Source organism: Cololabis saira, chromosome 19 (genome assembly GCF_033807715.1).
Source record: "Cololabis saira isolate AMF1-May2022 chromosome 19, fColSai1.1, whole genome shotgun sequence".
Classification (NCBI taxonomy): domain Eukaryota; kingdom Metazoa; phylum Chordata; class Actinopteri; order Beloniformes; family Belonidae; genus Cololabis; species Cololabis saira.
Window position 1 is genome coordinate 16391569 of NC_084605.1, and position 27937 is coordinate 16419505.

General features: G+C 44.1%; 1 protein-coding gene across 1 annotated transcript; it reads right to left on the reverse strand.

Annotated features, from left to right (window-relative positions):
* Positions 1–25964, reverse strand: tubgcp2 (tubulin gamma complex component 2). The gene is made up of 17 exons (XM_061707686.1): positions 25792–25964; positions 21335–21463; positions 20234–20410; positions 17151–17310; positions 16852–17059; positions 12844–13043; positions 10929–11118; positions 10706–10851; positions 9786–9966; positions 9454–9634; positions 8277–8449; positions 7628–7756; positions 7430–7550; positions 7206–7349; positions 3043–3159; positions 1677–1840; positions 1–108 (listed from the first exon to the last, which is right to left on the reverse strand). Exons 1-17 carry the CDS (start codon positions 25939–25941, stop codon positions 33–35), a joined length of 2646 nt encoding a protein of 881 aa, XP_061563670.1. The 5' UTR covers positions 25942–25964; the 3' UTR covers positions 1–32.
* Between the last annotated feature and the right edge of the window lie 1973 nt (positions 25965–27937).

The window sequence follows — 27937 nt, forward strand, 5'->3', positions numbered from 1 at the left end:
GATGCGTCGGTACGAGGAGCACTGATACCACGCTATGCTGCTGCTTTCTGACTGCGCTCGATGGCCATCCTCTCCAGCCGCTCCGTGTAGAAGCCGTTAAAGTCCAGCCTGGGAAGTAGACGACACTGTTAACGCCAGCAGCTAGCCAACTGAAGCTGGATTAACACCTGAAATTCTTCAGCTTAAAGAAAGAAACAAGTCTGTGCGTTACGCTCAGCAAGGTAAGAAACCATAGCAACAATAATCCACCGGAAGTTCTAACTCTGCAATAACTGTTGTTAGGTACATATATGATGATCCTGAAGGAGTCAACGTTTCTCAGTTCTGCTGCACATCACTGGAAATTGCAGCCCGTCTGTCATAACGTGCTCAAGTCGGTGCAGGGTCAACACATGAGCTGCAGCTTAGCAAACAGAACCATTTCATTGGACAGAGCCCCGGCCGGGGCTCACCTGCGGTGACAGGTGAAGGATGGGGCGTGGCCTGAGGCCGCTCTAGTGGCGTGGGAGTGATACCGATGGAAGAGGGTCCTGCACTCGGGTCAGAGAGGACGAGGATGGTGAATAGTCCAGAATCAGCTGAGAAGGTTGTTATTGTCACAACTGCAGTTCTCTCTGCTTTAGAGAGGACGGGGACTGGACGGTTACTAGACTGGAGGTGGGACCAGGCGGGGACTAGAGTTGAACTTGACTCACAGTAACTCCTAAATAAAAGAGACTGTCCAACCCCCCGAGCACGTTGCTAGTAATAGTTTGTTAGAGAGCCTTTACTGTGGAAAATATATAATTTCACAGACAACTGATAGATTAGTTCCACAGCGAAGGTCAAAGTAACCAGTTCCAGTCTCTGATTACGTTCTAAACAACAATCCTCTCCTTATGGTGATATGGACAGCAACAAACATCCCCGTGCAAAGAGCTGGGTCATTTCACTCACTGCAAATTAAACCAAATGATGGTTGGCAACCTCAAGTGACGTCAGTCTGACTGATAGTCTGCATATTGCCACAAATAGTTTCTTTGCTAGATTATCAAACCTTTAAATATCTACAAGGCACTTCTGCTCTTTGTCATACATTTCTCTAAACCCTTTGTGAACCATTGGCGTACCAGTACATTAGTTCTGTAGAATAATCATACCGATATTCCAACTGGAAAAAATAAATTAATTCAAGTTATTGATGTTATTGAATAAGTTATTGGATATTTTTATATGGGGACCGCAATTTGTAGACGGTCCCTAAATTAGCTTCACAGCCAGTTTCATAGTGACATCAACGTTTTTTGTGCAGTTTGGAGTCTCGTTTCACGTTATCCTCCATTTTTGTTGGTTGCTAGGTATCTGCGCAGCACTTAGCAACCAAACACCGCTGCATTGCATTGTGGGAAGTTTCTGCTTAGCTAGTGTCCATCAATCCATACTAATACATTTCTCCAGAATGAGTATGGATAGCACATACTATTGTGTACGTTTTAATGTTTCGGATGCACTAAAAAATCTCACATACTGTTTTTGCTACTCATTAGGGTGAAAGTATGGAACTTCGGATGCAGCAATTGATTATCACAGAGTAGCCTTCTCTCTAGTGACACCAGGTCATGAACCTAACTGGTATTAACACTCCCACTGGACCTTTTACCAGCCTGAAGTTGGAAGTGTGGTGCCGGCAGGTTTACCTGTAGATGATGCTGATCATGCTGTGCTCACAGTCGTTGGTGCTGTAGATGCTCAGCTTGTCCAGCAGGTCCAGCAGCAGAATGCTGAAGTTACTGTCAAACTTGCTGATCGTGGCTTCAAATCCTGCGTCCGACTGGAGGGTGTCCACATGTTCGGGGAGAAACTGAGCCAGCAGAGGGAGAAGCCACACATGTACGAGACGGATTAACGACAGCGTGCTCAAAGATACAATTCAAGTCCAACAGCTAATTTGCTGAGATTTTCAACATTTCCTGCAGTCAGCTGGGGGTTTAAAACGGATAATAAACTGAATTCGTGCAAAGCGTATGGACCAACAGAAAATTTTCAAAAATTTTAAAGCGATCTTCAGTGGTGCTCATGGAAATATAAACTGTGTCAATGATATATTGTTCGGTGTTGAGACTGAACCGGTTACACTGTCATGGAAACTGTAGGATAATGAGACATTTAATGGTCTCACCGGCCTCTGTGAGGACCTGATCCAGACTCTGGGAACTCAAACCCGTCTGCTGATGTTCCTAAAGTCCTTCAGGACAGTCACAGCTTGCTTTCCTCTAAATAAAGTTCACATGCCGTTACTTTTGTCTTGAATCTAACTGGGACTGAATGAATAAAGTAATGGCGCTTTTACACTAGTACCTACTCAGCCTGACTCGCCCTCGTTTCTTTTCAATACCCAGATGAGAATTGGAAGGTTGGAGCGAAGCTGCTGTGACGTATTTGATTGTGTGATTGATCTAAACAAAGAAGACAACAAAACTAAAGATGTAGAACCTGGAGGAGATGATATATATGCTACTGGCTCTGTGGCTTGTGTTCGATATCAAGTTAAAAAATTAGAGTGAGAGAAGCTTCAAGCGGCGACGCTTTTTTTTTGTTTGTTTGTCTCGGCGCTGCTGAAAAGTCAGCTGGGAGCCGCGAGCAGCTATGAAGAGACAGAGCTCCTGGTAGATCTGGTCGTTCCTAATCGCCCGTCTAGATCGCTTTTTAATTCTCTCCTCAGCCACCAGGTTGATGAACATCTGCACCTCAGAGTTGGATCACCAAACAGACTTTTGTGCTGCCATTGCCTGTCAAATAAAATGAACAAGAGTTGTTCTTTCGCTGATTTCCGCCTCCTGACCAATCGGTGGCCTGTAGTGTGATGACGTCAGATACAGCCCGACTCAGCCGCCGTATTCGGCACGTTAGACCCCTACTGGGAAAGCGAAAAACCGAGGCGAGTCGAGTCAGGCTGAGTAGGTGCTAGTGGAAAAGCACCATGAGGCACCTTATCCTGTGACACTCCTGCACTGCTTTTAGTGCACTTCAGGTCCGACATGGGAAAAGATGTTTCATGAATACCTTTGTGGTCACCCTCTTCTTCTCTGCCTCGTCAGCCTGCTGGCTCGGAGCTGGAGGTCCGTCCCTCGTCCCCTGCTCCATGGAGAGCCGCTCCAGCCTCAGGCTCTGAGTGAAGCGCTGCAGACAGAGAGAAGAGGCTTTCAGAGGTCCGTTTGTGCTGGACTAGATTCTGCTCCTGGACATCATGATGACGGTTCGGGAGCAAACTTGAGACATCGGCTGTTTGTGGGAAATAATCAATTGAGTTAGAAACCGTTTCAGTTGAGTAACTGGTAATGTTTGGTACCAACATAGGCCGGTTTTCCCAGATCAGTTAAAGGGGACCTATTATGAAAAACAAGTTTTTTCTTACTTTAACATATATAAAGTGGTCTCCCCTCACCCTGCCAACACAGAGAAGGAGGAAAGCAGCCAAATTCTGAAGTGTCTGGTCACCCCGCCCGGCTGAGCCGTCCAGTCTGATGTGACTTTTACGAACCGTTTAGATTTGCGCATTTTCGTTACGTCACCAAAATGCAAACCACGCCTCGGTCTGCCTCAGCTGCTGAAACCACGCCCACAACTAACTCCGCCGCCCGGAGCGTCTGCCATTGTTCCGAAGCGGTGTATCGTGTGGCTGTTTCAACGAGGGACAGTACAAATGAGCATCGACACTTACCCTCATAAAAGCATCAGTACCAACAGTACAGACCCGGCAACTGCACACGAGTCAGCGGTAAGTGACGTTAATTTTTTATGTTATTTATATTTGTTTACAAGTATGATCTTTGCATGGGCTAAGTATTTAGCTTAGCTCTGGTGTTACTCCGTGTTACGGAGCTCTAATAGTACCGTAATACATTTTTCTTCTGTTTATGGTTTCAGATCTTCCAAGCACCTGGAGCTGTTTAACGACACCTTCAGAAGACACACAGTCCTTCCTTGAGCCAGCAATAGTGCATAAATGTTATGTATATACAACTTATGTTGTTTCATTTTTTTTAACAATAAAGTTGCCATTTGTGAACCTTCAGTGTTGTGATTTCTTTACAGTTAACATGATTCATTGGTCTTGTAACATAAGAAATTAAATGATGAGGAATCGGAGTAAAGAACTGGTGTACCCGTTTAGAATTCAATTAAATCTTCCTGTGTGAAGACGAGGTGACCCGGTCAGGGAACTAAAGGCTGATTTATGCTTCCGCGTTACACCAACGCAGAGCCTACGGCGTAGGGAACGCGTCGATTTAACGCAGAACCGTAATTCAGGCTTTATGGAATTTATTGTCACTGAAGTTCGCTCGCATCGCATGGGACACACTTTGTGTACACAGCCGCTGCTCTTCTGGCCGGAGCGAGGCTTTGTGCCCTGCCCTGCTACACGTCATTCAGGCAGCCAATCAGCGCAGTGCCTCATTATCATAGCCTCCAAATGTGGACCCTCAGAATCCCTCATGGAGAAGGAGGTTAGGAGCGGTAAAAATAAAGACATGGCCCAGAGGCTGAATTTCTGATTTATGTAGAAAAAACAAGCTTTTGATTGTTTTTAAGACATTCAAGGCCTGTTTAAAATATACATTAAATGCCATAATAACCTGCGGAACCACACCATGCGGATGCCCTGCAACAACCTACGGCTAAAACTGTGGACCCAAAACAGATGCAACTCGACAAAGCCTTTGTCTGCAAACTACTGCCAAGATCTGTCCGCGCACAGAAGATAACGGAGTCCGTGGCCATCTTCATTTGTAAAGACCTTCGACCGTACAGTGTTGTGGAAAAATCAAGGTTTTAAGAAGATGGTACACACACTTGAACCAGGATACGCGATCATGTTGACACAGAACTGTCATGTGTTTTTTTTATTTTAAAGGGGACCTATTATGGCATCTAATACCTATTTTAAACAGGCCTTGAATGTCTTAAAAACAAGCTTTTGATTGTTTTTGCTAAATAAATTAGAAATTCAGCCTCTAAACTATGTCTTTATCTTCCCAGTCTCTAACCTCATTATCTATGTGGGATTCTGAGTGGGTGGGGAGGCTATGATGATGAGGCTCTGTGCTGATTGGCTGCCTGAATGACGTCTAGCAGGGGAGGGCACAAAGCCTCGCTCTGGGCAGAAGAGCAGCCGGCTGCGTACACTATTAAGGCTGATTTATGGTTCCGAGTTACACCAACGCAGAGCCTACGGCGTAAGGTACGCGGTCGCCGCGTAAATGGTAAAAGGCTTACACTTATATAGCGCTTTCCAGCTGTACTCCTACAGCCCAAAAGCGCTTTACACTGTAGACATTCACCTACACGTTGTCGGCGGAGCTGCCACACAACAGCGCTGGCCTGACAACCGGGAGCAGCTGTACAGCGTAACCTACGCCGTGTTCTGCGTCGATTTAACGCGGAACCATAATTCAGGCTTTAAACCAGTGGTCCCCAACCTTTTCTGTACCGCGGACCGGTTTAATGTTTGACAATATTTTCACGGCCCAATCTAAAGGTGTAGCTGATAAAAACTAAATAAAATGACCGGCATTAAAAACTGTGGTATTTTCGCTATAGTAGTAGTAATAATAATAATAATAATAATAATAATAAAACATCATTTTTGAAGAAATAAAATGAAATAATGGAAATTGTAAATTACCTATAATATCAGTGTTTCTATAAATGTGTTTTTATGTTTGTTTTCTCACTAACGTTATTTAAAGCCAGGCTTTTATTTTATTGTTATATATTAAGTAGACCGATATTTAGTGCTTTTATTTTGAAGGCGTCTCACCGAGACCTTGTAAACATCCGGCGCTTCGGGCGGTAAAAGTTTAACGGCAGTAGAAAGTGTGTCTGAAAGACTAAACTAGTGTCGGGAATGCTAAAGTGGAGCCTAACTGACACAAAAAGCACCTTCTGATGAGGATTTGTGCAAATTTTATACCGTATTTATGTCCAGCTTGAGTTTGGTCGCTCATGTATTGTGGTAGCTTTATTGCCGACCGAGCAAGCAGCTGCGTCGGTCTGTATTTAAGTTAAACTAATATGAATGTAGAAAGACTAACTATTTTATTTTATTTTATTCCTTTATAGCTCTTACGGTGTGTTTGCTGTGTATTTACATCCAAGGAATAAAAACATTGTGAACCATCAGTTTGAGAGTCAACCATCATCAGTCCGGGATTCTACAGAAATAATTTTTTAATAAAAAAAAAAAAAAAAAAAAAAATTTTATTTATTTTTTTTTTCTCTCTGTGCGGCCCGGTACCAAATGACCCACGGCCCGGGGGTTGGGGACCACTGCTTTAAACCATGTCCCATGCGATGCGAGCGAGCGTCAGCGACAAAATCATTTCCATTGGTTTATTTTCTATTGGACTGTCCTAACTGGCCACAGCGACGCCGCGCTGCGTAGCACGGCGGCCTGCTTCTATTCTCTTCCTGTCGCTCGCGTTGAAAGCCGGTTGAAAGCGCTGTAGGAAACAGTCATGATGAGGAACGGCTGATCCAGTTAGTTGAAATGAGAAGTTATCTCTATGATACCTCCTCATTTCACTACAAAAACCTCAATAAAGTGGCAGCTGCTGGAGGGAGATGGAAAGAGAGCGTCCGATGTCACGCAGTGCTACGCGATAGTCAGACGCTCGCATGCAGAAGGCTGGATTAGGACACGGTGTTTAGTTGTGGGCGTGGTTTGCATTTTGGTGACGTAACGACGGGAGCAGAATCTGAGTGGCTCGTAGAAGCCACATCACACTGGATGGCTCATCCGGGCGGCTGTACAGACACTGCAGAATTTGGTTGCTTTCCTCCTTCTCTGAGTTGGCAGGCGGAGGGGAGACCACTTTATATATGTTAAAGCAAGAGAAAACGTGTTTTTCATAATAGGTCCCCTTTAAACTTTGTACTACAGTACAAATGCACAAGTGAGCCATTATGGTGCTGCTAAGTTTAATTGCTCAGTTCATTTCTATGTGAAGTAACATGCCACATGTTATAGGCATGAAAATAAAAATAATGGTATTATCAACAGGTATTTGTATATTTCTACGTCTTACTGAATTGATATCGAAGCATTTAAATCAATATTGAATCGAAACCTAAAGAATCTAAATCGAATCGAATCGTCAGGTTCTTAACAATACCCAGCCCTAGTGTCAGTGTGTTTGTGCTGCAACACGACGGGCCTGCCGTACCTGCATGCAGTTGGTGAACATGACGCAGACGGACATGAGCTTGGAGAAGATGCGCAGCAGCTCGGGGTTGGTCAGCATGCAGTCCTTCAGGCAGTTGTCCAGGAAGCTGGTGTGATGGCACAGCACGTCGTCGATGTTGGAAGCCTGGTGAGGAGAGCAGCACTCAGCATGAGGAAGACACGCCTGGACCCATCCCGTCTCCCTCCTCCCTGACGGCGGCTCACCGTCTTCAGGTTGGTCTCCATGACGTGCCAGGTGGGCTCCATCACCTCGAACATCATGTAGTACTGGATGTTCTGCACGAAGTTCAGCATGCGTTGGCGTAGCGCGAACGCTGCTGCAAACCTGCAGCGGATCATTCGAGCGTCAGGAGACCGTCTGACACCTAGCAAACATTTGTGTTTAATGGTGCATCAGCTCACCACTTGGCAGAGTGCAGAGAGTACTGTCGGAAGTCCTTGTTACTGATCCACACGTTGCACAGCAGGCGCTCCACGTGTTTGCAGGAGAACATGTGTCTGAACAACATCTGGTAGCGCGTCAGAGCTTTCCTGGATCATACATTCATTTGGATTATTGTCAACAAAAAACCTCTGATTGTTTCAAAATGGTGACATTTTTAGAGACATAGAAGAAAAGAAAAGCCAGAAATGCGTGTTGATGCAGCTGAAGCAAACGCTTGGGTTCACCGGGGGACGAGACCTGTGCTGAGGTGTCAGAGGTCCTAGAAACAGCAAGAGGCCGTTAAAGGTCTGTAGCTGTCTTTACCGCCTCCGCGCTCATCCTACATTTCTCTCAATGGAGTGAAGTGGAACGTGTGTCTGGCTGTACCGTTTCACCAAAACCTTTAAGTTACAGTTATGTGCCGCGTAGGGAAGCTGCTCAAGAAGGTCTACGACGACAACAACAGTTTTTATTCTTAAGCGACTGCAAGATGTGTTGTTTTTCTGGTCAGGGTTGTGGTCTTCAAAATAAAGACTTTCAAACGTGTGTGAAAGCTGATGCTGTAATTCCACCTGTAATCAGTTGCAGCTGCTTCTGTGAGCAGGTGTGGTGGGTGATCTACTGAACCTGTTGATGATGAGCGAGAGGGGCCACTTGACGATGTAGTCGAAGGAGAAGGCCTCCAGGCCGCTGAGCGCCACGTCTGGAGGGTCAGCGTTGATGATGGCCTTCTCTTGCTTGGTCTCGATGGCGAGCACTCGCAGCAGCTGCGTGATGACGTCATGAGGCATCAGGTCGATCTGGGGAAACAAGAGGAACATGCAACTTTTCAAAAAGGTGGGACACTGGCAACAGAGGTGTGCAACCCGACCCGGGAGAGCCCGGAGACCCACCTCCGTCCGGGCCGCAATTTGAAGCCTTGTATAAAAATTGTATAAAATCAGGGAAAAACCAGGGGTTACTGTAACACAGTTTTAACACCGGTTTCAAAAGAAGCCCACCCACCCACCCCCACACAGACGAGGAAAGTGAAGTCCAGTACGTTGCTGTTTTGACAGAAATACCACAGAGATACAGCAAAATACCAGGTGGAGACGTCAGGAAAGCTTGATCCTGTCCATCTAAGCCCAAGTGTGAGTCTACAAAGGGAAGAGGCACATGTCCCCCCACCTAGGGCTGGGGATCGATTCAAATGTCAAGAATCGATTCGATTCCAATTCTTAAGATTCAGAATCGATTATCAAGATTTGATTCGATCCGATTAGATTCCGATATTGATTTGGGTTAGTGTTATTAAAACTGTTTTTTGAGCTGTTGCCTGAATTATATGACTGTGTCGTTTTGCAACATATTAATACTGATATTATATTGAGATTCAACAGCAAGTATTGGCAGCTAATAATGACTATAAGGACCAATCACCTCCCAGAATGCTGATATAACTGCTTTCAGAAACATTGTGGGGCAGAATTATCAAACAGATCCAGGGCAGCAAACAGGGATAAGGCCGTAGGAAATCGTTTTTATTTTTTCCATTTTCGGTTTTTAATTTTTGAGAATTTGGTTTTTAGCATTTTATGCAAATGTAACCCCATGACAGTATATAAAGTAATGAAATATAGACAATTTATACAATTATTACTGAAAACTTTAATGTTTTCATACTTTTAAACATATTTAAAGGCAAAAACATGGCAGTAGTTATTCTTGTGTCCAACAAAACATTCCTTTTTTTGGGCATAAACAAAAAAATACCAAAAGTTGTAATGTAATGTAGTTTTTTTCAACACAGGCCTACCCCCACCTTCAGGTCGTCTTTGAAGGGGTCCGTGTTGGCTGTGCTCATCCGAAGCGCCAGCTCCAGGAGGGCTTCCAGTCTAGGAGGAACGATGTCGTCCACCGGCTTCTTCAGCTCCTCCTCCGTCAGGTCCATGAAGTGCACAAAGAAATCTCCTTTGTCCATCAAGAAGTAGTGCTTTATTGATCTGACGAAAGGAAGAAATCAGACAACCTCAACCTGAAACGTTGAAAACTTTTTACTTGTGTTAATGTGGTGGAGTTAAACCCCAGCTGCTCGTCCTCTGACATGTTTCCGGGTGCTCTGCCCAAGGGGACAAAAAGAGAGGAAAAACTCACCTCAGACGTGAGACCAGCTCCTTCTCCTCCATCAGGAAGTCTAGAAGGACCCGGCTGGCGTAGTTGTAGGCCTTCTCTATCTGCTCCACATAAGCCCTCTCCTTCAGGGTGTACAGCACCTCCCTGGCATCGGGACACTTGATATCACGGCCACACTCCCGCACCACATTCAGGTACTTCCCTGAAAAACAACACGCATCAGCACCCTGCCTTCAGATCCCTTACAGGCCTCTTTTGGCGCTTTTCCACTAGTACCTACTCAGCGCGACTCGACACGGCCCAGTTTTGCGCTTCTCCACTAGGGGTGGAGGCGGGTGGAGGCGTGCAGAGTTGATACTTTTTCTGTATCTATTCTGCCGAGGTTCTAAGTGGCTGAGTCGGCTGTATCTGACGGAAATCAGCAAAAGAGAGACTGACGGCGGCTTCTTGTTCATTTTATTTGACCAGCAATGGCAGCACAAAAGTCTGTTTGGTGATCCAACTCTGAGGTGCAGATGTTCATAAACCTGGTGGCTGAGGAGAAAATTAAAAAGGGATCTAGACGGGCGATAAGGAACGACCAGATCTACCAGGAGCTCTGTCACTTCATAGCTGCTCACGGCTCCCAGCTGACTTTTCAACAGCGCCGAGACAAACAAACAAAAAAAACAAAAAAGCGTCGCTGCTTGAAGCTTCTCTCACTCTCATTTTTTAACTTGATATCGAACACAAGCCACAGACCCAGCAGCACATATATCCTCTCCTCCAGGTTCTACATCTTTTGTGTTGTTGTCTTCTCAGTTTAGATCACACAATCAAATACGTCACAGCAGCTTTGCTCCAACCCTCCTACTTCTCATCTAGGTGTCTAAAAAGAAACGAGGGCAAGGCGAGTCGAGTAGGTACTAGTATAAAAGCGCCATTTGTTGTTTGTGTTTTACCTGTACTTAATATTTTGTCTGCCATTTTCTGTAGAAAGGAGGGAATCCGGTGCTGTACGATGGTGTACCTCTGATCCCAGTACTTGTCATTGTAGTCCTCCTGGATCTTCTCCTTCTGCAGCTCGTGCTCCTCCACCATGAACTCGCTGAGCAGATGCAGAACGTGGACATGAATTGGGCTTCGGGACAAGATGATACAACATTTGTCATGATTTATATGAACCTGTATGGATCCTTGATGATGCCTCTGTAGATCCACTTCTCCAGGATTTCAAAGTATGGGACGCTGGCTGCTTTGGTGAGGTAGAGACACAGCTCCTGCGCCTGGCTGTCACCCGTGTAGTTGAAGGTCCGGTCATGGAGGAGGCTCAGCGTTGATCCACCCATACATTCTCCTTTATCCACAGAGGACGCTGGGAAAATGCCAACAGATATTAATATAGTGTTTGACTTCATGAGAATTCTATTTCATTCATATTTCCTGATTATTTAGGAAATAAAAGTCTCCCTCTAGTGGCTAAACGATACGGAAGAGTATTAGGGCCATGCAAGAGAAAAAACATTTGAGAGGGGAAGATTTTTTTTTTATTGTGCACTTCAAGAAAAAAGTCGAAATGTCGAGAAAAAAGTCAAAATGTCGAGATTAATGTTGAAATACAATTTCGTGAATAAAGTTGAAATTTCGTGAATAAAGTCGAAATTTCACCTTTTTTCCTCAACATTTTGACTTTTTTCTCGAAATTGTACTTCAACATTATTCTCGACATTTCGACTTTTTTTCTCTACTTTTTTCTCGAAGTGCATAATGAAAAAAAAAATCTTACTCTTCTAAAATATTATTTTTATTTTTCTCCTGCCTGGCCCATATACTCTTCCATAAACGAGGAGATGGCATCCCTTGTAAAGGTTGTGTTGGTACTAGGGATGCAAGGGTTCTCGGTATAAAACCGAACCGTTCGGTTCGCCCTCCACGATTCAATACGCCCTCGTGTGCCGCGGATTTTCGGTTTTGCCATTAATTTTGCATTAATGCTTTACAATCCGCGTGTTTGTGCGTGCCTGTCAGCCTGCTGCAGAAAAGCGCTCCTCGCAAGTCGTAGTCAGTGTTGTAGCTCTGCCCACTCCGCCCTCACACAGAACAGAGCTCGTGCTCGCACGAGCTCTGTTCTGTGTGAGGACAGTCCTCACACAGTCCTCACTGTGTGAGGACAGTTGAGAAAAAAAGTTAGAAGAAGCACCGGCTTCATTCAAATCTCCGGTGTGGCATCAATTCGGTTTCGCTGTTGATTACAACGACAATGGAGTGAAAATAGTTAACAGAGCTTTTACTGTCTGTAATCATTGCTTGAGACCGGCTAGTGGAAGATCAGAGTCTCCGCCTGGTCAGTGAAACGTTACACTGAGCAGGCGGAGACGGGCTCTGATCGGGCCGGTTTATTTACAGGAAGGAAATGAACAGCTTTACAGTCATAAACAAAGGCAGACTCCAACTCTAACGTCTCGGGCAAAACTCCCCCAACAACTTAAATTATAACACCTGAAGAAGAACTCGGGGTTCAGCCCCCGTATTTAGTAGTGGATACTGTACTTACTGTACTGCGTTGTGAAGATTAAGAGGCTGTTGACTATAAAGAATTATAGTAATTTACATTTTGAAACGTGACAAGAGAAATAAACAGATCATTTTGGAAAAAAAGCTCTCTTCATGCACATAAAGGCTGATTTATGGTTCCGCGTTACACCAACGCAGAGCCTGCGGCGTAGGGTACGCGGTGACACGCACCCCTACGCCATAGGCTACGCCGTACCCTACGCCGTAGGCTCTGCATCGATTTAACGCAGAACCATAATTCAGGCTTAACACAAACCGAATCCGTGGCCCAAAAACCGAATCCGAAACGTGGGCTACCTGAACCGTTGCACCCCTAGATGGTACCTAAAGATTATCTTAGGAATGTTGAAGTCGTTTGTGTGGTGAATGTGGGCACCGGTCGTAAACTGATCCAGGATAAAATAACATCCATAAATGAACATGAGGTCAAACTAAAGCTGGAAGCAGAGTGTAACCAGGAGGCACCTCCGTGTTGAACCAGGCAGGGGACTGGTTATAGCCACAACGCCTGTGCTCAGCCTCTTACCTATAGACGCCAGTATCTCCATGGTTCTCATTGTGGGCTGGATGTAGAACCAGAGCTTCTGCAGGGACAGGAGGCCCTGCCGCTGGAGGTGCTCCAGCTGGGTGACCAGGATTAGATACTCCTTCATCAGGGTCCTCATTGCTGCTGTGAGGGCATGATTCACCTGGCCATACTCAAAGGATGACTTCTCCTCAATAAACCTGGAAGGCAGGTACATGTAACGTTCTCATCATTCCCTCAGAGTTCATTTTTCAGAGAAAAGATGCAAATGTATCATAAATACTTTAACTAGCCATCATTTTTGTCCATCGTTCTTGTAGTTTGTTGTGCTGGCCCCCTTTTTTCTCTTTTGTGTATGTTTTCAGGCCGGAGCTTCAAGAGCTGCATGCTGACGTGCAGTCCCCCCCTCTGATCATCCCACTGCTGCTTCCACCTGTCTGTGTAGATGTCTGCTATATGCTTGCTGACATCCTGGCCTGCCCCCTTTCCTTTCTTTGTTCTTCATTCTCTCAGTTTGTTCTCTCTTTTCCTGCTCTGCCCAGCTGGCCTCCGGCAGGAGGGCCCCCCCTTATGATCCAGGTCCTGGTCCAGGTTTCTTCCCTCCTAAAAGGGGAGTTTTTCTTGCCACTGTTTGGCTTAAAGGGATTGTGACATGAAAAACACATTTTTCTTGATTTTTTGTGTTTTGTTGGGTGTCTTGACATCAATTACACCCAAAAAACAACAAACTTTTAACATTCAGTGTATTGTGTGCTTTCTGGGATTTTCCGCATAACTATGCAAAAACGGCGCATGTGGTTTGGTGGCGGATCGTTACCTAACGATCCGCTAAATCACCGCCCCCTCCACCCAGCTCCCCGTCTCCTCTCCTCTCCGGCGCACCATAAAGGCTGATTTATGGTTCCGCGTTACACCGACGCAGGCCTACGGCGTAGGGTTACGCGGCGACGCGCACCATACGCTGAACCCTACGGCGTAGGCTCTGCGTCGATTTAACGCAGAACCATAAATGAGGCTTAACAAGGAGCTGTTTAGAGCCTCTTTTGTTCTAATCACCGGAGGAAAACTGCTAAGAAGACCTGCGGCCACTGACTGGACTTAAGATAAGGGGACAGTGCTGCTTGCATGCCTTTATTTTTATGATTGTTTGCTGTGGTTCGCCCTCCTGCTTTTCCGTGCATGCTTCGCCTGTCGCTCCGACGCCGCTGTGAGCGTATGGCTGGAGGAGGAGGAGGTTTGGAGGAGGAGCGGAGCAATGATTGACAGGAAAGGGGGAAAGGAAGCATTTTTCACGGCGCAAAAAAACACTGTAATAAAAAGCCAGGAAAAGAGTACTAGAGTGAAGTTTTTCTTGTTACACTCTTTTAGACACATTTGAGGGATGTTGGCCAAGACTTTTAATAGTGTTAAAAGCATGTTAAAAATGATGTCACAATACCTTTAAGGTTTTTCTCCCACTAGGGGAGTTTCTACCTGCCAGTGTTTATGTTATGTTTATGCAATAATTGCTCGGGGGTCATGTTCTGGTCTCTGGAAAGATCCTAGAGACAACTTCTGTTGTAATAGACGCTATAGAAATGAAATTTAATTGAACTGGATAAACAATGTTGCTGAGTAAAAGTAATAGTTTTTTCCCGTGTCAAAGAGGTGATATTCCACATCTGGCAAGTTAGCTTAGGTAGCTGGGGATCCTGCCCAAACCACGTCCCTGCAGACTTGCATGACCCCCGTGGAGGAGGGCAAGCCCTGGCTGCTCGTGTGAGCTGAGCACAGCCCAACCCCATGGCTGATTGGCCTCGGGATACCCTACTTGGGACAATATAGCTCCTGGGATCATTCCAGAATGATAAGATCATGATTCCAGGCGGTCTAGATGTAGTCAGGCTCACCCACTGCTAGCCGGCACACAGCAGAGGCTCAGGACCCCATCTTCTTGAGAGGCTGGACCTCGTTCCATCTGGAGGTGCCTAGGACGATTCCTGTCTGCCTATTTATAACCGCCCAGCATTTGGAGTCTGTACATTAGGGTTCCTGCCAGTGGATAAGAGGGTAGCTCTCATGAAGTGGGAATCTTAAGCTCTCCCTGGAACAGTTTGCAGCCACCATGAAGCAATGGGGGATAAGAATCAGCACCTCCGATGTGAAACCAGAGTTCTGAGTAAGAAAAGGGAGGAAAAGCTTTTCCAGGTGGAGGCTGAGGTGCAGCTTCAAGGAGGAGTTTACGTATGTCACAGGCTTGTTCACCCGGTAGGCTGGAAGGTGGATCAATGCAACATCTGCATCAGCACCAGCTCATCCTTGTGCCGACCCTCACCAATGCAGGTAGTGACCGGCAGAACCAGCTCACCAGTATGAGCAAGTAGGCATGTGTTGAAAAACATAAATTCTCCGATTCTAAATCGATTCTCATATTAATTCCTAAAAATTGATTCGTATGTCTAAAGATCGATTTTTTTTTATCATTACATTACAACTTTTGGTACTTTTGTTTATGCCCTAAAAAGGAATGTTTTGTTGGACACGAGCATAACTATGTTGTGCCATGTTTTTGCCTTTAAATATGTTTAAAGGTATGAAAACATTAATGTTTTCAGTTATAATTGCATAAATTGTCTATATTTATTTGCTTTATATACTTGGGGTCACATTTGCATAAAATGCTAAAAACCAAATTCTCAAAAATGGTAAAACCGATTTCATACGTCCTCTGTTTGCTGCCCTGGATCTGTTTGGTAATTCTGCCCCACGATGTTTCTGAAAGCAGTTATATCATCATTCTGGGAGGCGGTTGGTCCTTACAGCATAATTAGCTGCCAATACTTGCTGTTGAATCTCAATATAATACTAGTATTAATATGCTGCATAACTACACAGTCATATAATTCATGCAACATCTGAAAAACCAGTTTTAATAACACTAACCCAAATTGATATCGGAATGTTATCGAATCAAAGCGTGATAAATCGATTCTGAATCTTAAGAATCGTAATCAAATCGATACCCAGCCCTATGAGCGAGTAAAGTGGACTCTCCCTCAGAGAAAGGCTGAGGTGGTCAACCATCAAGGAGGGATCCAGAGTAGAGTCACCAGTAGTAATTTATCAACTCCACCCTGTCCGAGGTCCAGTGACAGACAGTGAACAGCAAAAGAGCCTGCACCACAAACTCCCACCTGGTGCTGTAATTACGGCCCAACATAACAACGCAGGCATGAATGACAGCTGGCTCCAGCTGGCAGTCTTACAAATTCCATATCAATGTGATGCAGCTGGACTTATTTCAAAATGTGTTGTACAGTAATCCTCGTTTTTCGTGGGGGTTACGTTCCAAAAAGAACCCGTGATACAGTAAGTGAAATCCTTGAAGTAGCAACCTTTTTTTTTTTTTAACAATTATTATACAAGGCTTCAAATTGCGGAGATCAGCCCCGCCGCGACCCGAGTAATTGGATTTGAACGGGAGAAAATGAAAAATTATTATGAAAAAAAAAATACGTACAGTAGGACAAATTGTGACTGGTGTGTATTTCTCTGCTCTTCTGACTGCCGCTGCATCCTGACTCGCTCTGTAGCGTCTTTTTCTTCTAAAGCCAGCGGTGCAGGTGTGTTTGTTCCAGAGAAGAACATAGTTATGGGTCGTTGTTGTCGCTCTTTTTTCTTCTGAGCAAAAAGATTCTTATAAACCCACATGCCACCATTGATTATATCTGAGAACTGTAATGAACGATTCATCAAAGGGTCCCGTTCTTGAGCTGCTGCTGAAGCTCATTGGCCGTTCTCAGCATTGTTGCTAAGCAACCAATGTTATTGACACAGGAAGTGAAGAAGCGGGGAGACTGTTTAGCCAATCAGAATGCAGAACACGATGCACAATACAAATCCGTGAAGCAGCGAGACGTGAAAGGTGAACCGCGTTATAGCAAAGGATTACTGTATACAGTATCGATTTTGAGGAGCGTGATATCAATGATTAACACATTATAGAGGTACACTGACTTTGTTTTTTACCGTGTTATAGTGGAGTAATACGATGCCACTGGCAATATTCTGTTAACCAGCTCTTTGATGGACATGTCCAGAGTGGCCTCGAGTATGAAGGAGCGGTTCTGCCTCCCCAGGACAGGCTGAGCAGTGACATCCCGCCCGTCAACTCCAATCAGGACAAACAGCAGGTCCTCCACCAGAGCTTGTTCCTGGGTTGCCAGGGGCAACGTACCTGACCACAGACAGCATCATCATCAGATGTAGGAATTACAACTCAGACGGGAGGCAGCAGAAGTGAGGGTGCAGATTAGATCTCTGCGTACCGATGGCCACGGCTGGATCTCCTGCAGTGCTGATGCTGGTGATGAAGTCTCCGATCAGAGCTGGACGGTCATACACCCAGTTAGGGAACACCGGGTTGGGCTGCGTGGGGTTCTTCTTGTTGTGTTTCTCCCTGAGCATCTTCCGGGTGACTTCGGCAGGCTGCAGGCACATTTACAAAGACACACACGACTTACAAACTGAGAGAGATACTGAGAGATTTAACCAAAACCTTTCTAGTCAAAAGTTGGCTACGCCTATCCTGAAGGGCCCTTGAGGGCCTATGAAGGAAAATACATTTTGTGTGCTTGAAAGTAACCACTCCCGCCCGCATCCACAAAACTCTGAGAACAATAATAGAGGTGCATTGATTTTGTCTCTTCTCCCGTCCCGCAAGAGAAATGTCCCAGACAAATCTATCTGATTTCATGTTAACATGATCATTGTGGAGCTTGATGGATAATTGACAGTTCATAGGCACCTCACCGAAAGTTAGATGTCTTCCAATTCATTGCATTTTTCATTGCATTTTTAGCCTAGTTATTTTTGTGGTAGAAGTATCGGATCGGTACTCTGTATTGGCGAGTACACAAATTAAAATACTCGTACGCGGTGTGAAAAAAATGGTATCGGGGCATCCCTAGATCAGACCACCGCCCCACCTTATGAGCCACAGCTGCCTGGTAAATAAATCCCATCTGAACTCATCATGTAAACTAATGACCAGGGGCCTCATTTAAAATGGAGTGCGTAGGATTCATACTAAAAGTGCACGTACTCTCAAAAGCCGAAAATGCCGTGCGCAAAAAAAAATCCGGATCAATAAAACCATGTGCACGCAGACTTCCACGCAGTCCAGCTGGAAGGTTGCGTAGCTGAATCCGCCTCCTATCACGCCCAGAAATGCATATGGATGAGCCTGCTGAGCATGCGCAGTGGCTTTCTGCAGCCTGTTTGGCGCAGATCCATGGTTTGGCGTCAGAATGAATGAGAAGTAGCAGCCACCGTGACACTGACTTTCACGGAGACCTAGATATGATGTGGAGGACAGGAAAACCACATTATTTGGTGGTCACAGTAAAAGTTAGAATAAGTATATAAATAGTAGGCTATACAATAAAATAAAGCGAGTGAGTGGCAGCACGCCGTTGCTGCGCTAAACGCCGTGAGTTCCCCGGCGCAACAGGGGGGACATGTCCCCCCGTCTTTTCAAAATGATGTATTTGTCCCCCCCACTTTTTACAGTTTAAAAACTAACGGTAGGATCAGCAAATCATCCAGACACTCGGGACGGCGTCCCGGCGGCCCGGCGGCCCCCGCTCCCCCTCCTCCCTCCCGTCTCCCCTCAGAACTGCTCTAGGCTGATTTATGGTTCCGCGTCACACCAACGCAGAGCCTACGGCGTAGGGTACGCGGCGACGCGCACCGTACGCCGGACCCTACGGCGTGGGCTCTGCGTTGGTGTGACGCAGAACCATAATTCCGGCTGTAACAACATGAGCGCACGTACCCGTGCATGACAGGCAGACACACACGGGGAGAAGAGACTATTTCTTTAATTTTTATTTTTTTTTTAAACTTTATCCTTATGAACGCAATTGTTATATAGCCCAACTTTCCTTATTTTAATCAGAACACTTTCTTTTTTCCTCTTCGGCGTGGAGTAGTGGGCTCGGAGCGGCAGTCACCCCCCCCCCCTCCCCCGCCGCCTGCTCCGTTATCAGCACTATTTTATTATAAGTCATATATATGTTGTGATATGTGATGACATTACTAAGAGTATGACATGAATCTGGCTTCATTTCACCACCTCACAGCCTGCGTCGCCAGTTCCCCTGTCTTAAGTAAATTCTTACGGGAGGGTCCGAGTTGCCGTAAAGATACGCAGATTTTTCGGTTAGTTTTTTCTTTTTAGATCCGAGACTTTGCGTAGAAGGCTTCCGCAACTCTCAGGCGCTTTTTCTGCGCAAGCAAGCTTTATAGATGAGGCCCCAGGGCTACCCCTGGCCAGATTGGGGCCCTAAGCAAAATTTGTTTTGAACCTCAAACCTCTCACCATCCCAAATGTATCATTGGTACAAAATGACCGTATCACAACATGCCATTTAACTTGACAACCAGTCAATCATAACACATGTACGGTAGATGAAGTAGTTTGACGGTATGAGTCAAATGAAAAAAAATTTTTTTGAAAAAAAAAACAACCTGAAATAATAAATATTAAGTAAAAAAAAACTTAACTGAAATAAACAAGTCACAAATAGCAATCAATTACTTATCAAAAGAAAGTTACCTCCACCACCTCAATCCATCACAAAAAACTGAAAGCAGGTCTCGCAGGTCGGAAATCAGAGCTAAACACGCATGCGTGCCTTTTGCAGATGCACATTTATCTCATTAAAAATAGTTTAAAATAGTTTAATTTAAATTGATGTAAAACTATAGCCAATTTATTATATATTGACTAACGTTTGTAGCTTATATACGACCAACTGGTCATTTTACCACTCTTTTTCAACAGAGGTGAATGCAGAGGGCGTTAACAAGGCGTCTAGAGCCTCTAGACAGAGACTGAAGACAGATTCCTATCTGAGTGGCAGCTAAGATGTCTGTGCTACAAAGTTGCTACAAAGTTTTTATTTCAACAACATACCACCTTCAAGTGAAGCACGAGTTTCCTCGTGTTTTGCTTTTTTCCTCTCTTCCTGCAGACTCTCTTTCGTGCAGACAGGCTTTCGTGCAGACAGGCTCTCTGCAGGAGCCTGTCTGCACGCGCCTGCACCCTTCTGATTGGTCAGATTTCGGGTGCTGCCAATCATTGCACGGCCAGATTATTCATACCATTCAGATCTCTTTTCTCCCCTCCTCCTCACGGTAGCGCATATGCGCATCCATTACACATATGCGTTGCCGAGCAAATGCGTCCCGACGCGCAAAACGTGGCCCCCGTTGGAAGATGAGGCCCTACGCACAGCACGTGTTCTGTGTTTAGGGAGGGGCGGCACTGCTAATGACACCGTTACTGCTCAACACATCAGGGTAACCTGAATCTTCCAGTGGCATTAAGAAGAAAAAGAAAGTTCACCAGAGGAGCGTTGGAACTGGCAGTGACGTTCCCGAGCTTCTTGCGCAGCTCGTCCAGCTCCTGCATGGACATCTTGGTGCTGGTTTGAGGCAGAGTGTAGCTGGTGGTCGTGGCTGCGCTGGTGTTGGCCAGCGACTCCGACCTCTCCTTCGCATTCTGCTGCAGAAACTGAAGCGTCTGGAAAAACACATCACGCAAACCACATGACTATAGATACAACTGTTGATTGAAACAGGGGAAATATAGTTGGTTTAGTTATTATTAAAGCATACGACTTTATTTACATCTGTTTTGAACAAAAAACATCTATAAGGGAAAATACAGAGTTGTAACTGCATTTACTCTTCAGCTTCTTATCGCAAAGTAAAGTTTTAAGTCTCCAGGAAATCTTTAACCTCGACCACTGAAATCAACTTGTTGTTTTAATAGAACAAGAAGGGAATAAGAAGGGATATTTGATCAAATCTAAACCAGGCAACGTAGCTTTGGACTTGTGTCCCAGGCGTCTCCGGAGCCCACCATGTGTGGCTTTACCGGACTTTGTCTCACATAAAACTAGCTGAGACGGCTTCAGTGGACATCATGGAAAATGAGAACAACAGAGAGACTCAATTCAATCCAGCTTCATGAATATAGCGCTAAATCAAACAAATGACATCTCGATCTCATGGCGCTTCAAGAATACACTTCAACTCATTCCAGATAATTTCAATAGTTTAAACAAGAGCAACTTAAACTCCATGCCTACACGAGGACCTAATGTTCATTTGTGCTGCTTTAAACAGTAAATTCTTTACTTGGCAACTTAAGGGATTTAATTTCAAGATAAAGATTGTTTTCTCCTGTTTTTTGTACGAGTTTTATTTTTAGGCGTATTTCAGTTAAGTTTTAGTTGAGCACACTGGTCGATGTTGAAGTTTGAAATGAACAGAACTGCAAAAGAAAAAAACAAAGCTTTTTGCATTATATATTAATAGTTTAGTGTTTTTAGTGAATGATGTCATAACCACTTATCATAATAACATATTTCTTATCATAAATGTGTGAAATCAGTTTGACGAGTGAAACTATTGTGAAATACAGTCCGTTATCATGGATTACCTCTTTATCCTCGCAGAGCTTGGAGAGCAGATACAACAAAGGGTCGAGGTTACGAACGTTTTTGGACTTGAGCTCCTCATATTTCCTTAAGAAGTCCTCGGGTGTTTTGGAGAACTCTGTTAGTTTGACCTGAAATTCACACAAGAACCACCATGACGACAACACACACAAACAACACATGACTTCTGTAAGGAGTTTGAAATCATTCACAGTAATCTGTTTCTGTCGGATAAGATTTAAGCTTTGCAACATTCTGTCTTTTAATGCCTTCTGGCTGATTTGGATACAAGTGACTGCATATGTGACTGTCAAGACTGTCCGTGTGCAACTTTATCCTGATGATTTTCAAGGAAAGAGTCAGAATTGATTTGATTCTCTTTATGTCTGTCGTTCGGGATTAAACCGTCTCAGATCATTTCAGAACAACAGACACATGATTTCTCAAAATTATGTATTGATTTTTTTTCCCCTAATGGAGGAGAAATACACAAAATAAATCTTTCCGACCTTAAGCATGTTTGTGTCATGCTTTCCAAAGCAAAAGAAAATAAGATCTTTTTATTGATTTAACTTGTCTCATTCTTATGGGCTTGTTTAATTTCACGTCAGAGGGGGAAAAGCCATCAATTTAGGGAAAAAAAACAATGAGCTAATATATTTTCTTTTAGCGGGTTTAAAAACATGACAAAACAATTGCAAACGACCCAAATACACTGTGCACACAATCATAAGAACATCTCACTAACTCATTCACCCAAAAACAGTTTTGTTTTACTTCATAAAACTGTAATTCATTTGAAAAGTAATGCCTACTGTAAAACAATTGGCAAATATATGTAATTAAAATGTGTATTTTTGTAAACAATCAGAACTCAATGAGCATATTTTTTTAACTTTTACATAGTATGCAATCATTTGGCATCTCCCTATACTCAGATTAATATTATTTCTTCAAAAGCTGACTTCACATTAACAACCAGGGGCCTCATTTATAAAAGAGTGTGTAGGATTCATACTAAAAGTGTACGCGCGGCCAAAAGCCGAAAATGGCGTGCGCACAAAAAAAAAATCCTGATTTATAAAACCGTGTGCACGCACATCTGCACACAATGTTCGCTTTATAAATCACAGTCCAGCTGGAAGGTTAAGCACGTGAATTCACCTCATATCCCGCCCTCTACACGCCCACTTCATAGCATAAATGGGCAATGCAAACAATTTGATGATTGTATTTGCATATGAATGAGCCTGCTGAGCATGCGCAGCGGCTTCCTGCAGCCTGTTTCTGCTGTGCGTCAGGATGAATGAGACGTGTCGAGCAACCGTGCCACTCAATTTCACAGAGACTGAGATGGAGATGTTGTGGATGAGGTGGAGGCCAGGAAAACGACATTATTTGGTGGTCACAGTAGTGGCACTAATCACTAACAAAAATTAAGCGAGTGAGTGGCAGCACGTCGTTGCTGCGCTGTAAACACTGTGAGTGCCACAGACAGATCTGTTGCAGAAAAAAAAAAAGAAGAAGTGGTGTGATTTGAAGGTGGAGGCCAAGAGGTACGGAGCCCCTAAAGGGACACAGATTTTTTTTTATATATATAAATAAAATGAGTTTTACGTGCGCGCGTGAAACCTTTATGGCTGATTTATGGTTCCGCGTTAAATCGACACAGAGCCTACGGCGTAGGCATGACACAAACCGTAAGAGGAATGCACGTTGTATTATCGTATTTACAAACCTGCCTCTGGTTCAGTTCAACGGGCATTCATGTCAACAACATGCCTTGCCAGATTGGTTATTTTGTTTTTTACAACACTCAGTACGTGCACATGCAGCGATTCAAGGTGGTTGGAGATCTGAACAGATAATGACATGCAGAAGATTGGATCAACTTGTCTGATTACACATGCTGTTCTGAGATCAGACTGAATCAGATTGAATAAGCCACTGTAACCAGAGCATGGCTGACTCCGTGACGCTAGGTGGCGCTGTACCCGAGGTAACCATGGTAACCATTTCAACAAAGAGCCACTTCCGGTTGACCTCCGCTTAACAACGAAAGGAAAAAGTGCATTCTAAGGGCCAATCCCAATTCTCCTTCACTCGCCCTTCTTTTCTCCACTCGCACTTCTTTTCTTCCCTAACCCCTAAAAAAGAAGGGGGATATTTTAGGGCACTTGAGATCTAGGGCACTTGGCCCAGGTGCCTGTCCCATTTCTCCTACTCCCCCTCGTTTTCATCCCTAACCTGATCAGGAAGCAGAGAGCCAAAACCTGTTTTAATTTCAGCTGTAGCGCTGTTAATATGGCACTTTATTAAGTTTTAATATTTTTTCAGGTATAAAGGTAACCTTAAGATCCGCAACCGGGGCTCAGTTTATACAAATAACGCCTGTTAAGAAATTTGACCCGATGTTTTCGGAGATGAGAAGAGCCGCCGCCCCCGGGGAGCAGCTTCAGCTCACAGCCCGAGAAGAGACGTGTCCGCCGGGTCAAGCTGCTGCGTCAGCCCCGGGAGAGAAACTCTCTCTGGGACGCTGCTCTGTTGAGAATCACGCCGGCTGAAATAAATCATTTAGGAAGATGTTGGTTTAATAGATGAACTCTAACAGTTGTAGCCACGCCTGTTAAGAAATTTGCTCCGAAATTTTGAGATTTCTGTCTCCGGAGTTTGGGTCCGCTTTAAATTGACGCAGAGCCTACGGCGTAGGGTACGGCGTATTTTGGTTTTTTTATGCCACAGTTTGCAGATTGATTGTTGATGCGTGGGCTAACGTGTCTGCTGGGATTATTTTGCGAGCTTTTGCAAAAGCGTGCATTTCCGAGGCGCCGCACGGCACGGAACGTGACTCTGACAGCGAGGAATTCGGACTGGCACAGCTGATTTAGCGGAGCTCTTTAATGCAGAAACAGAGGATGAGACTTAATGGGTTTGATTAATGTAAAAACTGAAATAAAGTAGCCTACAATCAAACAAAGTTTTGCTCCCGCTGTATTTTTAAATACGCACACTCCTGTGCTTGTGTGTGTGTGTTCTTGTGTGTGTGCCGTTTCGGTCGGTGCGCCGTGTGTGTTTTAAATACAGAAATATGACACAAGACTGAGGCTTGGCCTTTTCACACGGCGCCCGTATGGTCGCGAAAATACAATATTTATATATGAAATGTCAGAATAGGAAATATTTTGACGACACGCCTGAAGCAGTCACACGACACCCCAGGGAGCTACTACTGAGCAGCGTTGCGTCGTCTCCTTTCACTTCCGGGTGAATCCCCTCCCCCGGGGGAAAACCCCACCCGGGGGAAATTCTCGAGCATGCGCAGACTGTAATATCTATGTCCACGTACACATGGCATTAACAAGGCGGTTGCGACTGGCTTATCTAGGTGCTGCAAGCGGGTTGATGAATCCAGTCTGATCAGATTACTTGACTGACTTAAGGTGTTCACATGCAGTTTAAAAGTCAGTACGATGTGTGCAAATGATCTCCAACCAGTTTGAATCGCTGCATGTGCACGTACTGACTGACCCACAAACAAAATTATTATGTTTTTAGTGCAAGCATTCAAAGCCTTCAGAGCCTGCCATTTCTGTAAAACCTTATACTTCTATTGTGTGTTTTCATTTCCTTTTCTGCCAGAGTCCTTACAAACACCAGGAAACTGGACCATATTACACCGGTCATGAAATCACTACACTGGCTTCCAGTGAGTCAAAGGATAGAGTTTAAAATCTTACTGCTGGTCTACAAAGCACTGAATGGTCTTGGACCAAAATACATGGTTGATCTGTTAGTTCCCTATGAAGCTCCTAGACCCCTGATGTTCATCTGGATCTGGTTTGTTGTGAACAAGAACCAGAACCAAGCAAGGTGAGGCAGCGTTCAGTTATTCTGCTCCTCACCGGTGGAACAAACTTCCTGTAGACCTGAGGTCTGCTCCAACTGTCAGCTCCTTTAAATCAGGCCTAAAAACATTACTGTTTACTAAAGCGTACTCTTAAATTAAATACTTACCTGCTGTACTCTACTGCCCTTACTTTTTAAACAACTTGTTCTTTTTATTATTTTACCTCTTTTCTTATCATTTTATTTGTTATTTACTGTTTAATTGTGTCTTGCCACTTTAAATGTTGATGTAAAGCACTTTGAATGACCTTGTGTTGAACTGTGCTATACAAATAAACTTGCCTTGCCTTTCTGGTCTGTCTGTCTGGATGACTTAAGATTGTGTAGAAGGAAGTCGCCTCATCAGTTCTAAATGTTGCAGATTTCCCAGGAAGCTGCAGTTTTACCCCCCTTGCCCCTGATTTGAGCGTGATCACACGCCTTTGCTTAGGCTTTGGAGGAGAATTGCCTCGTCGTGTTTTAAGCACGCTCCAAGTTATGAAGCGTCCTGCTTGTACAGTTTGTGCAGGTCTCTGAAGGAAGGTAGACACGTCGTCACGCAGGTGTCACGCACCTTGGCGCTGTGGGCGGAGACAGTCGTGGTGACGTAGGGAGTCCTGTGTTTCTGCAGCAGGTCTATGTAGCCCTCCGCTCCGTCCCCTCCACGCACGTGCAGCAGGCTGAGCAGCTCGTTCACGTCGTGGTGAATCCTGAACTCGTTCATCGCTCAGCTGGCCGACGGACGACGGACGACGGTCGCTTAGTGTGAAAGACCACAGGAGAGCAGCTTAGCTCCACTGCAGCAAACACCCGCATCAAATCTGCCTGTTTACACTGTCACACATTATGGCAAGTCGTTTTAATCCGGAATTAACATTGCAGATATCTACAACTGCATTTTGACTAGGCAGAATGAAAGTTAAAGATATCTCCAATTTGAGATATCCCTAATTAAAATTAATTACAAGATATCTTTAACTTGATTATAGATATCTACAATTAAATTATGATATCTGTAATTCCAGTTTGAGATATCTACAACATCATTTTAACCAGTCATAATTCCAGTTCAAGATATATACACAACTATGTTCTGACTAGTCAAAACTTAATTTAAGATATCTAAAAAGGAAGATGTAGATATCTTGAATTGAGGGGAATTAAAGATATCTTGAATTGGAATTAGGAGGACTAGTCAGAATTAGATTGTAGATATCTGAAACTGGAATTACAGCTAGTCGTAATTCCGTTGCAGATACCCGTAATTCACATTGCGGATATCTGCAACTGAATTCTAGATATCTGTAATTAGAAACCCCATACACATGAATGGCAAAAGGGACGTAATTTGTCCTAGGCAGAATGACGTTGTGGATATCTGAAATGACAATTGTGGATAGGAAGAATGTAATTGTACATATCTGAGATGCTCTTTTTGACTAGGAATAATTGAATTGCGGATATCTGCAAGGCATATCCATTCTAGCTGTTAAATATGAAAACGGCTTGCCATACAAACACACAAAAATAAAACTAAAAACAATAAAAAAAAAAAAAAAAAAATAGAAAAAAAAATTCAAAATAGAAGAAACAAAATTTATTAGAGAGAAAAAAAAAGGCGCGGCTGGAAAAAAAACAAATAAAAGCAAAAACAAAATTTTTTTTTTTTTTAAACAAAAAAAAATAAAAACGGTGCGGCCGGAAAAAAAATAAAAAATAAATTAATAAAAATTAGAAAAAAAATGTATTCATTAAAATAAATTCATTAATTAAAAAAGAAAAACGGCGTGGCCGGTGTAGCCATTCAGTAAAGTGACAGGGAAGATATCTTGAACTGGAATTATGACTAGTCAGAATTAAATTGTAGATATCTGAAACTGGAATTACAGCTAGTCGTAATTCAGTTGCAGATATCCGTAATTCACATTGCGAATATCTGCAACTGAATTGTAGATATCTGTAATTAGAAACCTCATACACATGAATGGCAAAATTGACGTCATTTGTCCTAGACAGAATGACGTTGTGGATATCTGAAATGACAATTGTGGATAGGAAGAATGTAATAGGTGTATAATCCAGGTGCCATAAACTAAAAATCCTGTCCAGCAGGTGTTCCAACCAAATACTAAACCAGCTCCTCTGCAGGTAAATGGTAGGTCCTTATTGAAAACCCCTGCTTTAAATGTACAGGTTATGGCATCTGGATTAAACACATCTGCAAAAAACAACAGATTCCCATGTTGCAAACAGCAGAAATTGCAGTAGCCTTGTCTTCACATGCTTCTTCAGAGGGTTGGAACAACTGCTGGACAGGATTTTTACTGTATGGCACCTGGATTATACACCTCTGCTGAAATGCTCTTTTTGGCATATCCAGTCTAGCTGTTAAATATTAAAACGGCTTGCCATACACACAGATGTCTGATATATTATTTCTTAACAAATAAACTGAGCTAACAGTTTCCTAATGCTAACTAGCCTGTAAAATGCTCAGCAGCAGCTGGCTTGCCCAACTTAAACATTTGATAAGATACGAACATGTAACAACGTAACTCACTTACCCTAACCCCACCAGCGTGTGTAATTAAGCTTTGGTCGGGCAGAACACCTGCAGGTTGGGTTTGAGCCACCGCCGCGCAAACACTTCTTCTTCTTCTCCAATTAATGTTGCTTTTACAAGTGACGCGCTCCGCCCCCTACAGGCCGCGGGTCCGCAC

What these genes read in the sequence shown, in the direction of transcription:
- tubgcp2 (XM_061707686.1), bottom strand. Translation starts at nt 25,941, where the DNA reads ATGAACGAGTTCAGGATTCACCACGACGTGAACGAGCTGCTCAGCCTG. An exon ending in GAGCTGGTCTCACGTCTGAG is followed by an intron (nt 9,635 to 9,785) that starts GTGAGTTTTTCC and finishes TCCTTTCGTCAG; the next exon opens with ATCAATAAAGCACTACTTCT. An exon ending in ATGATCAGCATCATCTACAG is followed by an intron (nt 109 to 1,676) that starts GTAAACCTGCCG and finishes TCTACTTCCCAG; the next exon opens with GCTGGACTTTAACGGCTTCT.